Source organism: Pseudophryne corroboree, chromosome 5 (assembly GCF_028390025.1).
Source record: "Pseudophryne corroboree isolate aPseCor3 chromosome 5, aPseCor3.hap2, whole genome shotgun sequence".
In the NCBI taxonomy this organism is placed as follows: Eukaryota; Metazoa; Chordata; class Amphibia; order Anura; family Myobatrachidae; genus Pseudophryne; species Pseudophryne corroboree.
Window position 1 is genome coordinate 768939435 of NC_086448.1, and position 14388 is coordinate 768953822.

At 46.9% G+C, this 14388-nt stretch overlaps 1 protein-coding gene across 1 annotated transcript in view; it reads left to right on the forward strand.

Annotated features, from left to right (window-relative positions):
• CTHRC1 (collagen triple helix repeat containing 1) overlaps positions 1-13797 on the forward strand; it is a 91667-nt gene extending 77870 nt beyond the window's left edge. The window contains exons 3-4 of the mRNA XM_063925062.1: positions 11554-11770; positions 13313-13797. Coding sequence (XP_063781132.1) covers positions 11554-11770; positions 13313-13455 — 360 coding nt within the window. The 3' untranslated portion in view covers positions 13456-13797. The remainder of the gene's footprint in view (positions 1-11553; positions 11771-13312) is intronic.
• The last annotated feature ends 591 nt before the right edge of the window (positions 13798-14388 follow it).

The following is a 14388-nucleotide window of genomic DNA, read 5'->3' on the forward strand; positions in this document are numbered from 1 at the left end:
TCTCGTAGTCCGTAGTGGATGCTGGGCGCCCGTCCCAAGTGCGGACTTCTTTTGCTTTACTTGTATATAGTTATTGCTGCAATAAGGGCTATGTTATGGTTGCATCAGGGTTGAACTGATGCTCTGTTGTTGTTCATACTGTTGACTGGGTAAGTTAAGTTTATCACAAGTTATACGGTGTGATTGGTGTGGCTGGTATGTATCTTGCCCTGGATTACCAAAATCCTTGTACTGTCAGCTCTTCCGGGCACAGTTTCTCTAACTGAGGTCTGGAGGAGGGACATAGAGGGAGGAGCCAGAGCACACCAGAATCTAAATTCTTTCTTAAAGTGCCCATGTCTCCTGCGGAGCCCGTCTCTCTCCATGGTCCTTACGGAGTCCCCAGCATCCACTACGGACCTCGAGAAATAGATTTACCGGTAAGTAAAATCTTGTTTTTTTTAAAAAAAGGAGTGGCACTGCAATCTAAAGTTGTTATGAAATTCTAAAAAAAAAAAGCATAATCTGAAAGCGGAACAACATATATAACACTTAGTAACCCACCAAGCAATTGCCTCATCTACAGATAGCACACATATGGCCAAAACATTTCCCTATAATTAGAAACAGCTGTTACGGGCCCTACACATAGTAAGTGCAGTAGATTGTTTAGCTATAATTATCCTATGCGATTTCCTGTTGTAAAGTGCTTAATGAACATGAAATAGGTTAGTTGGCAATAATACAGTAATTTGTTTATAAAATGCACATTTATTTAATCTCATTTAATACATAGTTAGGAAAAAAATTCTTTTAAATAAATATTGATTCAGTGACCAAATTAAACAATACAGTATCTAGTCATATCTGGGCAAAAATAAGAATTTACTCACCGGTAATTCTATTTCTCGTAGTCCGTAGTGGATGCTGGGAACTCCGTAAGGACCATGGGGAATAGCGGGCTCCGAAGGAGGCTGGGTACTCTAGAAAGATTTATGACTACCTGGTGTGCACTGGCTCCTCCCACTATGACCCTCCTCCAAGCCTCAGTTAGGACACTGTGCCCGGACGAGCAGACATAATAAGGAAGGATTTAGAATCCCGGGTAAGACTCTTACCAGCCACACCAATCACACCGTACAACTCGTGATACTATATCCAGTTTGACAGTATGAAAACAACTGAGCCTCTCAACAGATGGCTCAACAATAACCCTTTAGTTAACAATAACTATTTACAAGTATTGCAGACAATCCGCACTTGGGATGGGCGCCCAGCATCCACTACGGACTACGAGAAATAGAATTACCGGTGAGTAAATTCTTATTTTCTCTAACGTCCTAGTGGATGCTGGGAACTCCGTAAGGACCATGGGGATTATACCAAAGCTCCCAAACGGGCGGGAGAGTGCGGATGACTCTGTAGCACCGAATGAGAGAACTCCAGGTCCTCCTCAGCCAGGGTATCAAATTTGTAGAATTTTGCAAACGTGTTTGCCCCTGACCAAGTAGCTGCTCGGCAAAGTTGTAAAGCCGAGACCCCTCGGGCAGTCGCCCAAGATGAGCCCACCTTCCTTGTGGAATGGGCAATTACAGATTTTGGCTGTGGTATGCCTGCCACAGAATGTGCAAGCTGAATTGTACTACAAATCCAGCGAGCAATAGACTGCTTAGAAGCAGGAGCACCCAGCTTGTTGGGTGCATACAGGATAAACAGCGAGTCAGAGTTTCTGACTCCAGCCGTCCTGGAAACATATATTTTCAGGGCCCTGACAACGTCTAGCAACTTGGAGTCCTCCAATTCACTAGTAGCCGCCGGCACCACAATAGGCTGGTTCAGGTGAAACGCTGACACCACCTAGGAAGAAATTGGGGACGAGTCCTCAATTCTGCCCTATCCATATGGAAAATCAGATAAGGGCTTTTACATGATAAAGCCGCCAATTCTGACACTCGCCTGGCTGAAGCCAAGGCCAATAACATGACCACTTTCCTCGTGAGATATTTTAGATCCACGGTTTTTAGTGGCTCAAACCAATGTGATTTTAAGAAAACTCAACACCACGTTGAGATCCCCAGGTGCCACAGGAGGCACAAATGGGGGCTGAATATGCAGCACTCCTTTCACAATGTCTGAACTTCAGGTACTGAAGCTAATTCTTTTTGAAAGAAAATCGACAGAGCCGAGATCTGTACTTTAATGGAGCCTAGACTCAGGCCCATATTCACTCCTGCTTGCAGGAAATGTAGAAATCGACCTAGTGGAAATTCCTCTGTTGGGGCCTTTTTGGCCTCGCACCATGCAACATATTTACGCCAAATGCGGTGATAATGCTTTGCCGTAACATCTTTCCTGGCTTTAATAAGCGCAGGAATGACTTCTTCCGGAATACCCTTTTCCTTCAGGATCCGGCGCTCAATCGCCATGCCGTCAAACGCAGCCGCGGTAAGTCTTGGAACAGACAGGGCCCCTGCTGAAGCAGGTCCTGTCTGAGCGGCAGAGGCCATGGGTCCTCTGATATAATTTCCTGAAGTTCCGGGTACCAAGCCCTTCTTGGCCAATCCGGAACCACGAGTATCGTTCTTACTCCTCGCCATCTTATTATTCTCAGTACCTTTGGTATGAGAGGCAGAGTAGGGAACACATAAACCGACTGGTACACCCACGGTGTCACTAGAGCGTCCACAGCTATCGCCTGAGGGTCCCTTGACCTGGCGCAATATCTCTTTAGCTTTTTGTTGAGGCGGGACGCCATCATGTCCACCTGTGGCCTTTCCCAACGGTTTACCAACAGCAGGAAGACTTCTGGATGAAGTCCCCACTCTCCCGGGTGTAGGTCGTGTCTGCTGAGGAAGTCTGCTCCCCAGTTGTCCACTCCCGGAATGAACACTGCTGACAGTGCTAGTACGTGATTTTCCGCCCATCGGAGAATCCTTGTGGCTTCTGCCATTGCCATCCTGCTTCTTGTGCCGCCCTGTCGGGTCACATGGGCGACTGCCGTGATGTTGTCTGACTGTATCAGTACCGGCTGGTTTTGAAGCAGGGGTCTTGCCTGACTTAGGGCATTGTAAATGGCCCTCAGTTCCAGAATTTATACGTAGGGAAGTCTCCTGACTTGACCATAGGCCCTGGAAGTTTCTTCCCTGTGTGACTGCTCCCCAGCCTTGAAGGCTGGCATCCGTGGTCACCAGGACCCAGTCCTGTATGCCGAAACTGCGGCCCTCTAGAAGATGAGCACCCTGCATCCACCACAGTAGAGACACCCTGGTCCTTGGAGACAGGGTTATCATTTGATGCATTTGAAGATGCGATCCCGACCACTTATCTAAGAGGTCTCACTGGAAGGTCCTCGCATGGAACCTGCCGAATGGAATTGCTTCGTATGAAGCCACCATTTTTCCCAGGACTCGTGTGCAACGATGCACCGATACCCTTTTTGGTTTTAGGAGGTCTCTGACTAGAGATGACAGCTCCTTGGCTTTCTCCTGCGGGAGAAACACTTTTTTCTGTTCTGTGTCCAAAATCATCCCCAGGAACAGTAAGCGAGTGGAAGGAACCAGCTGTGACTTTGGAATGTTCAGAATCCAGCCATGCTGTTGTAACACCTCCTAAGATAGTGCTACTCCGACCAGTAACTGCTCCCTGGACCTTGCCTTTATAAGGAGATCGTCCAAGTATGGGATAAATAAAAACTCCCTTTTTTTTTTGAAGGAGTATCATCATTTCTGCCATTACCTTGGTAAACACCCTCGGTGCCGTGGACAGTCCAAACGGTAGTGTCTGGAATTGGTAATGGCAATCCTGTACCACAATCTGAGGTACTCCTGGTGAGGAAGGTAAATAGGGACATGCAGGTAAGCATCCTTGATGTCCAGGGATACCATGTAATCCCCCTCGTCCAGGCTTGCAATAACCGCCCTGAGCGATTCCATCTTGAACTTTGTTATGTAAGTGTTCAAGGATTTCCATTTTAAAATGGGTCTCACCGAACCGGCTGGTTTCGGTACCACAAACAGTGTGGAATAGTAACCCCGTCCTTGTTGAAGTAGGGGCACCTTGACTATCACCTGCTGGGAATACAGCTTGTGAATTGCCTCTAGCACAGCCTCCCTGCCTGAGGGAGTTGTCGGCAAGGCAGATTTGAGTAAACGGCGGGGGGGAGACGCCTCGACTTCCAGCTTGTACCCCTGAGATACTACTTGAAGGATCCAGGGATCCACCTGTGAGCGAGCCCACTGATCGCTGAAATTTTTGAGGCGGCCCCCCACCGTACCTGGCTACGCCTGTGGAGCCCCCGCGTCATGCGGTGGACTCAGAGGAAGCAGGGGAAGAATTTTGATTCTGGGAACTGGCTGCTGATGCAGCTTTTTCCCTCTTCCCTCGTTTGACCCGCCTGCTTTTTTGAAGCCGAAAGGACTGTACCTGATAATACAGTGCGTTTCTTAGGCTGTGAGGAAACCTGAGGTAAAATATTTTCATCCCAGCTGTTGCTGTGGATACGAGGTCCCAGAGACCATCCCCAACCAATTCCTCACCCTTATAAGGCTCTATGTGCCTTTTAAAGTCAGCATCACCTGTCCAGTCTCGGGTCTCCAATACCCTCCTGACAGAATGGACATTGCAATAATTCAGGATGCCAACCGGCAAAATATTCCTCTGTGCATCCCTCCTATATAAGACGACGTCTTATGTTCGCAAAATAGTATCCCTGTTTGAAAGGGGTACAGACCACGCTGCAGCAGTCTGCAGGTCTCAGTCTAGTACCTGAGTGTGTAATTACAGACTTCAGGATAGCCTCCTGCTATTTATCAGCAGGTACCTTCAAAGTGGCCGTATCCTAAGACGGCAGTGCCACCTTGACAAACGTGTGAGCGCCTTATCCACCCTAGGGGATATCTCCCAGCGTAACTTATCCTCTGGCGGGAAAGGGTACGCCATCAGTAACTTGTTAGAAATTACCAGTTTCTTATCGGGGAAACCCACGCTTTTTCACACTTCATTCACTCATTTGATGGGGGAACAAAACACTGCCTGCTTTTTCTCCCCACACATAAAACCCTTTGTTTTTAGTGGTACTTGGGTTAATGTCAGAAATGTGTAACACATTTTATATTGCCGGGATCATGTAACGGATGTTCCTAGTGGATTGTGTATATGTCTCAACCTCGTCGACACTGGAGTCAGACTCCGTGTCGACATCTGTGTCTGCCATCTGAGGGAGCGTTGATGGCCTTTGAGACGTCTGGGCAGGCGCGGGCTGAGAAGCCGGCTGTCCCATAGCTGTTACGTCATCCAGCCTTTTGTCGGTTAATACCTTCCACCTATCCATCCACTCTGGTGTCGGCCCACAGGGGCGACATCTCATTTATCGGCATCTGCTCCGCCTCCACATAAGTCTCCTCATCAAACATGTCGACACAGCCGTACCGACACACCGCACACACACAAGGAATGCTCCAATGAGGACAGGACCCACAAAAGCCCTTTGGGGGGACAGAGTGAGAGTATGCCAGCACACACCAGAGCGCTATATAATGCAGGGACTAACTGAGTTATGTCCCCTATAGCTGCTTTTATATAATTTATACTGCGCCTAAATTTAGTGCTCCCCCTCTCTGTTTTAACCCTGTTCTGTAGTGTAGACTGCAGGGGAGAGCCAGGGAGCTTCCCTCCAACGGAGCTGTGAGGGAAAAATGGCGCCAGTGTGCTGAGGAGATAGGCTCCGCCCCTTTTTCGCGGACTTTTCTCCCGCATTTTTATGGAATCTGGCAGGGGTTAATATACATCCATATAGCCCTGGGGGTTATATGTGATGTATTTTTGCCAGCCAAGGTGTTTATATTGCTGCTCAGGGCGCCCCCCCCCCCAGCGCCCTGCACCCTCAGTGACCGGAGTGTGTGGTGTGCATGAGGAGCAATGGCGCACAGCTGCAGTGCTGTGCGCTACCTTGGTGAAGACTGATGTCTTCTGCCGCCGTTTTTCCGGACCTCTTCTTGCTTCTGGCTCTGTAAGGGGGACGGCGGCGCGGCTCCGGGACCGAACACCAAGGACTGGGCCTGCGGTCGATCCCTCTGGAGCTAATGGTGTCCAGTAGCCTAAGAAGCCCAATCCGGCTGCAAGCAGGCGAGTTCGCTTCTTCTCCCCTTAGTCCCTCGCTGCAGTGAGCCTGTTGCCAGCAGGTCTCACTGAAAATAAAAAACCTAAATCTATACTTTCTTTCTAAGGGCTCAGGAGAGCCCCTAGTGTGCATCCAACCTCGGCCGGGCACAAGATCTAACTGAGGCTTGGAGGAGGGTCATAGTGGGAGGAGCCAGTGCACACCAGGTAGTCATAAATCTTTCTAGAGTGCCCAGCCTCCTTCGGAGCCCGCTATTCCCCATGGTCCTTACGGAGTTCCCAGCATCCACTAGGACGTTAGAGAAAACATGAATCCATTCCACAATGTGTTACAGCTATGAATGCTGGGATAACATGATTTTCCTGATGATAAAAAGAATAATCTGTTGTGCTTTATATAGTAATTTATATACATGGTATAGCTATCAGCTTCCTCTGTTAATGATGTAATTATGTGCTATTAATGTAATTAATGAGTATTGTTTTATATAAACAATCCCAGTAATTCTGGGTGTACATTATGCAATTACAGTATCTGGCTGATCCGCCATATATCCACAGTTTGGACAGATATTTGTATAGTGTACATTATGGGTTAGGGTTAGGCTGCGGGAGAGGGGATTTGGGATAGGCTGCAGGAAGGGCAGGTTAGGGGGGAAGGGTATACATACTTAACCGACCCCTGTCGGAATTCTCTACTTCGGGATCCCATACGCCGGGATATCGTATATATCCCAATATTTCCCCATCACTACCCTGCACTGATAGTGAGGCTCCACCTGCCCAGCAGGTGGGACTGTGCACAGGTGACATGTACACTAGCAGCGCGGCTGGGGGCGGGGCTACTGATATCAGGTGAGATGTAGTAGCGTCCAAGATTGCCGGATGTGCGGGATACTGTCCGATCTTGGACATTTTTTTAAAGCAGCAATCATTTACAAGACATGGTTATGATATGACTGCTGGTCTGTCCTATTCTCTAGAACAAAGAAGGTTTCAGATAATAGAGTCCTGCAATCTACTGTTTAACAAGCACTGTGGTGATGCCTGTACAGTAACACAACAATTCTTCTTGAAATATCACCATCTCTGGAAGAAAACCGATGAAAAAATGTTTTATTACTTAAGTAAAACTTTTCCTTCAATTGTGAACTTTTTCAATGTATCGATTATATTTTTACAATTGTTTTTTTTTTTATCTGTTTTTGATTTTTTCCCCCCCCCACTCTTATTGTGTAACTGCCATGACAAGGCTTTAATGATATAAAGAGGCGTATGTAATACGGTCCGAGATTGCTGGAGGTGCGGTATGCTGGCCGAGAGAGAGAGAGAGACACGGCTGAATCACATTAATATGACCACCAGCAGGGCAGGGCTGTTTCTAGCCAATTTGGCTCCCAGTGCGAGATTTAAAAATGCACCTCCCCCTCCCTGTTGACATTTAAAAAATGTCACACACACACACAAACACACACACACACCCCTCCTCCACAGATATTTAAAAAAAAAATGTGCGTGCCCAGCAAGGGTGTGTGGCCTCGCTTAAATGGCTGCGCTCTTTCTAAAATGGGCGTGGTCTTGTCTGAAAAGACTACCTTACACCCCAGTTTTTGACCCTGCACCAACAGATCACGGTCACCACAGGGAAAAAAAAAGACCCACACAGTAATGCCCCCTGCACCATATTATGCCACACACCGCAATGCACTTGATACATTATGCCCTACAGTAAAGCTTCTGATTACTTTTAAATTGCCTGCTTGTTGCCAAGGGTTTCACATGCTGGGTGTCATGCTGGTTGCCAGGGGTTTCATGCTCTGGGATCCATACTAGTTGCCAGGGGTTTAATGCTCTGGGATCCATGCAGGTTGCCAGGGGTTTCATGCTCTGGGATCCATGCAGGTTGCCAGGGGTTTCATGCTCTGGGGCAGGTATCATGATCGTTGCCAGGGGTGTGTAATGCTAGTTGCCAGGGTAATGCTTGTTATCAGGGCTCAGAGCTGTGTAATGCTAGTTGTCAGGGCTGTGTAATGCTAGCTGCCAGGGCTGTGTAGTGCTCGTTGTCAGGAGTGTGTACAGTGCCCGCCAGCCCGAAACTCCCTCCTCCTCCTGCCCGCCAGTTACTCCTGATGCTCCCCCTCCTTAGTACTCTGCTCGGGGGAGGAGTTTCGTGAAATGACACGTTGCGTTGTGACGTCACAACATGAAACTCCACCTCCTGACGGAATACTAATGACGGGGCGGAGGGGGAGCATCAGGATCAAGCTAAAATTCCGTGGCAGGCGCCCAGTGCGACAGCATGCCTCGCCCGCCACAAGAAACAGCACTAAGCCAGAGTAACCACCGTGTGCAGCATGGACAACAGCTAGATGGGCTGGGAGTAGCTCAAGGTGCTGGTAGGTTGGCGCAGGTATCTTGAGCCATTGTGACTGCAGTGCATCCCACAGCTGCTGGAGGGTGTGTGGCGAAGGATCCATAGAGTGAACACAACGATCATTGTAGAGTGTTTGTTATCCGATATTTCTCGCTTGACACGCCAACGTCCATCCATTCAATGAAGCAGAAAAAGTGACTCATCGGAGAAGGCAAGCAGCCTTGGCTAATCAGTGGAGGTCCAATTCCGATACAGCCGTGCAAACTGAAGCCTTTTCCACCAATACACCTTTGTTAGCGTAGGTGCAGTGACCATCCATTTGCTTCGGAGCACTCTACGCAGCAGGGTTCGCTGAACTGTCGCTTTAGACACACGTCTGGTAGCCCCAAGATTCATTACGTGAGCTGCTCTACTGTAGCTTGTCGGTCGGCCCTTACGCACATTCGTAGACGACATTCACCTCTCACAACAATGGCACGTGGTGCTCCGCAGTTTCCACGTCGGTTATCCGCAATGGTGCAATTTGTCCAGTCACGATACATCTTCACCACAGCAGCACGCGAACAGTTCACAAACTGCGCTGTTTCAGAACTACCGCCACCCTTGGCCCGGAAGCCGATAATCATCCCTTTCTGCAACTCGGATAAATCACCCCTTTTACCCATGACAGCAACGAGTGATATGTGTGCAGACAGCCTATCGCACACCTTATATACCCACCACTATATATATATAGTTTAAATAAAGTGCATACTTTACAGTTATAAATCATATATTACAGTGGTTATGGAGATTTAAAATTTTCAATTTAAGGAGAGTATTCTGCTTTTAAAATACCCATAGGAAGTTTGTTGAGCAAAACACGCAAGCCATATAGATATAACCCACGCCCCACCCCCATGTTTTTCATTAAGCAAATGTCTACGTGGAAAGAGACGACTCATATTACAGTATTTAGGTTTCAGATGTAAGTATAATATAGTTGTTCAATACATATAACAAGCAGAGACATTGTGCGAGCGCTGGGACTACATTGCTTTGACAGGTCAGATAACGTACAGGGATAGTGTATCTGCTTTTCTCCATGACTCATGGTGAGAATGAAAACCGAGCCACACTCAGCTGCCGCAGGCTACAAAGCAACAGTCATCCCAATGTGATGGCTGCAAATGAATGTCGCAACCTAAGACCTCAACACTTATTAGCTAAAAAATGTCAGTGTTGTGTGAAGGTTTATGTCCCTCATAATCCACCCTTCCTATTAGACCAAAACGTATTGCCTTTCAGTATATGTTCTTGCCTGGGACGGGCCTATAGGAGGGACACCTCACACAGCTTGTTTTGGGGGACAGCCAGTAATGTATTACAAAAACATATTTATTTTTTTGTAGAAATAAAATCCATTTGTAGCGGGTTGTGAGATTTAGGGAAGAAATACAGGTAAATTCAAATTTTCAGACACATAACTAGTAAAACGGGTTCACTACGGCTGGCCGGCGGTCGGGCTCCCGGCGACCAGCATCCCGGCGATGGGAGCCCGACCGCCGGCTTACCAACAGCGTGGCGAGCGCAAATGAGCCCCTTGCGGGCTCGCTGCGCTACACTATTTTATTCTCCCTCTATGGGGGTCGTGGACCCCCACGAGGGAAAATAAGTGTCGGTATGCCGGCTGTCGGGCTCCCGGCGCCGGTATACTGAGCGCCGGGAGCCCGACCGCCGGCATACAGAAGACCACCCAGTAAAACGTCACCCATCACAGGATTCCCATCACGCCTGATTCACTTTCCAGAGCCATAGTGCTGGTACAGAGATAAGCGAAATATAGTTTTCAGGGTGCTGTGTAACTACAAGTCCCAGCAGATCTGGATTCCAGGGCATGCAAGTAATACAGTAGGTCAACAACAGATGGACAGTTTGGTCTGGAGAATGATAATGCCAGTTATCCTGAAGGAATATCATGTCTTGCCTTTACAATGCGATACATCCCGTCACATACAGTATATTAATGTCATATGCGTGACTAATTATGCAAAGAACAGCTCTCCGAATTCCGCAGTGGACCACTTAGATGCAAATGGCAATTGCAGCAAACCTCAGAAAGCTGCAGTTTTCAGCTGCTATGGGCACCACAGCTGAGAGGGCCACAATCCCTGTCACAGTTACATGTGATATATACTAGGGTGTAGCTAACATAGGTGCAGGGAGTGCAGCTGCTATGGGGCCCAGAGCTGAGAGGGCCACAATCCCTGTCACAGTTACATGTGATATATACAAGGGTGTAGCTAACATAGGTGCAGGGAGTGCAGCTGCTATGGGGCCCAGAGCTGAGAGGGCCACAATCCCTGTCACAGTTACATGTGTTATATACAAGGGCGTAGCAACCATAGGTGCAGAGAGTACAGCTGCTATGGGGCCCAGAGCTGAGAGGGCCACAATCCCTGTCACAGTTACATGTGATATATACAAGGGTGTAGCTAACATAGGTGCAGGGAGTGCAGCTGCTATGGGGCCCAGAGCTGAGAGGGCCACAATCCCTTTCACAGTTACATGTGATATATACAAGGGCGTAGCAACCATAGGTGCAGAGAGTACAGCTGCTATGGGGCCCAGAGCTGAGAGGGCCACAATCCCTGTCACAGTTACATGTGTTATATACAAGAGCGTAGCTATCATAGGTGCAGGGAGTGCAGCTGCTATGGGGCCCAGAGCTGAGAGGGCCACAATCCCTGTCACAGTTACATGTGTTATATAATAGTATATACCATCCAAGGTAACAAGACAAAACTATGATGCAGGGGCTTTCCTCTCCCAGGATTATCTTCAACAACTGCAATTGTCTTGAGGGCAGCTTGTGAGGTACCTGAGCAATATCATGTTGGCCATCACCTGTATTATGGGTAAGCATTATAATGTGATAATCAATGACTGTTGCAGTATTATTATATCGTCAGGCGAAGGTTAAAGGATGCTGAACATTCAAGAAAAAGTTGTTATATTATAATGACTGTCTCTAGATCATTCAATGACAATGTTCCACCACTCCCAGCCGTTTATAAGGATGTGTTTTGTTCTTTCCTCCTAAGGAATGTACGTTCACTAAGATGCGTTCACACAGCGCTCTGAGGGTCGTGTTCAGCGGCTCTCTGCGCCTGAAGTGTAAGCAAGCCTGCTGCCAGCGCTGGTATTTCACCTTCAACGGAGCCGAGTGCGCCGGCCCGCTCCCTATTGAGGCCATTATATATCTGGACCAGGGCAGCGCAGAGTTCAACTCTACAATAAATATCCACCGCACTTCCACAGGTACAGTGAGAACGGGCACATTTCAAACTATTTATCCTGTGTATCTTTGCATCTTAAACAATATTGCTCATGAGGGTAAAAATGAGTGATATTAGATGGATCTTATCAAGGCTTACATACTGTATACATGTACCAATGTATATACGGAGATAATACTTATGCTTAGGGCTGAATTTGAAATTAAATGAACAGAGTGCCGGGAGAGCAACTGAAAAGTTATCATGCATTAAAGCGGACCTGTCAGCCACAATTACACATTAACATTCCCCCGAGCAGTCCCGATTTGGGTGCTCTGTCCCTCTGCCCAGCTTTGTCAGGCATGAAGTTCGGGAGGTAGGTATGTCCTTGTCTCTAAATATAACGTGAATATTAAAGTTGGTGGCCATGTCATTTATTGGCAGGAGCAATGCTCACTAAGCTCCATTCCCAAATGAAAAATGGGGACAAATGAGGCCACACCCCCAATTTACAAATACTACGTCCACATCACTTAAGTCATCCCCATTTCAGGCACTAACATGTCTCTTTTACCGTAAGTCATAAATATCAGGACTAGTGGCACATATGTAAATTTTGTGACATCATCAAACAGGACATTCGCCAGCTATCAAGAGCGAATCATGATACGTTCTAAAAATGCTGCCTGAAAATAATGCACCAGAGCTGTAATAAGGGATTTGTGACAGATGCTACCATCTAGGTATCCTTTTAACATGGTGTGGGGTAGGGATGGCCATCGGTGTGTTTACCATTGATGGTGCAACCTATGAAATAGATGACCATCAATGGTTTCACCAAGCAATGGTCATCCCTGTACGTCACGGACTGGCCTGTGGGCCAATCACAACATGGGGGTGGGGCTTTGCAGTGTCAGGGGTGGAGCTATGCTCTGTGTACCAGCATCTTGTAGAGAGAGAGAAAAAAAAAGGGATGGTTCTGTACCATCAATGGCAGGAAATCGTCTAGTTCTCCCCCCATCGATGGCAAAGATATTCACCATCAGCCATAAACCATTGATGATTTGGAATCACTGATGGTTGATGACCATCCCTCTTGTGTACCCCACTACATAAACAGGTGTACCTTACGACATTATCTCTTCCTGCTTCCCCAGCTCTCGTTCCAGCATCCTGCTTCTTCGGCAGTTGTTCTATACTTCTTCTGTGATGTCATGTGTGCTGGCGGTAGGGAGTGGGGTTACTGGCCCAAGTCACCACTGCACCTTGCTACAGCACTGAAAGGCATATTTGCAGAAAATACCAGATAAAGGGGGGCAGTCAGGGTTATAACTGATTTTCCCAAAAATAGTATGTGCATTAATAAATGCAATGACTGTTTATGTTGGATTTTTCAAAACTCTCTGACAGGTCCACTTTAAGAAGGTTCTCCACATTTCCTCATGGGCAGAAACTTGGAGTGAAATTTGGGTGGTACCTGTATAAACATGTTTTAATATGTTCCCAGACTATAAAAGAGAAATATTATAATGTTCTTATATGGCTATGAACTTTTGGTGTCAAATATATGTTCTTTTCCTTGCAGTGGAGGGATTGTGTGAAGGAATCAGCTCCGGACTGGTGGATGTAGCTGTCTGGGTGGGCACCTGCAACGACTACCCCAGAGGAGATGCTTCTACAGGGTGGAACTCTGTGTCCAGGATCATTATTGAAGAGCTACCAAAATAACATTCTCAAAACTAAAAGTGCACATTATTATTATATAGGTGCAGCAAATCTTACCCCTGTAAAGGAAGGAAATTGAGAAAAACATGGAATTATACGTACTGTATAAATAAAATGACAAGGTGCTTTTTAGTCATTTAGAATATGACGACACATTATGTTCTATCTGCCAATAACCCGTTCTCCGAGCTGACTTTCAACAAATTGCAGGACAATTTTAGATAAACAGCTCCAATGTCATTCATTTGAAGGCACTCTCCATACTCCTTAGTTGTATTTTGTATATTTTATATCCAAATGTTGTTGTTTTTTTTTAAATAAAACTAAATAGAAACAATCTAGAAATGAGTGGATTGTGTAGTGGGCACATATAATATGCATTTCGCACAATGGGGGTAATTCCAAGTTGATCGCAGCAGGACATTTTTTAGCAGTTGGGCAAAACCATGTGCACTGCAGGGGAGGCAGATATAACATTTGCAGAGAGAGTTAGATTTGGGTGGGTTATTTTGTTTCTGTGCAGGGTAAATACTGGCTGCTTTATTTTTACACTGCAATTTAGATTGCAGATTGAACTCACCACAACCAAATCTATCTATCTTTCTCTGCACATGTTATATCTGCCCCCCCCTGCAGTGCACATGGTTTTGCCCAACTGCTAAAAAATTTCCTGCTGCGATCAACTTGGAATTACCCCCATTGACCAACAAAGAGAATTACATCATGCGCTGTCAGATGCTGCCTTCAATGTCATTCATGATGTTTTTGGTCTTGATGTGGTTGGGTTATAATGGTGTGGGATTGTGATGGTTTTGTCACGATCCGGGTATCTGGACGCCATTTCTTACCCATCAGATGCCTCCTAAGGCTGGCTCAGCGCTCCAGGACCGGATCCCATCTGTTATCCTGATGTGTACATTCCTGTATCCTCTCCTG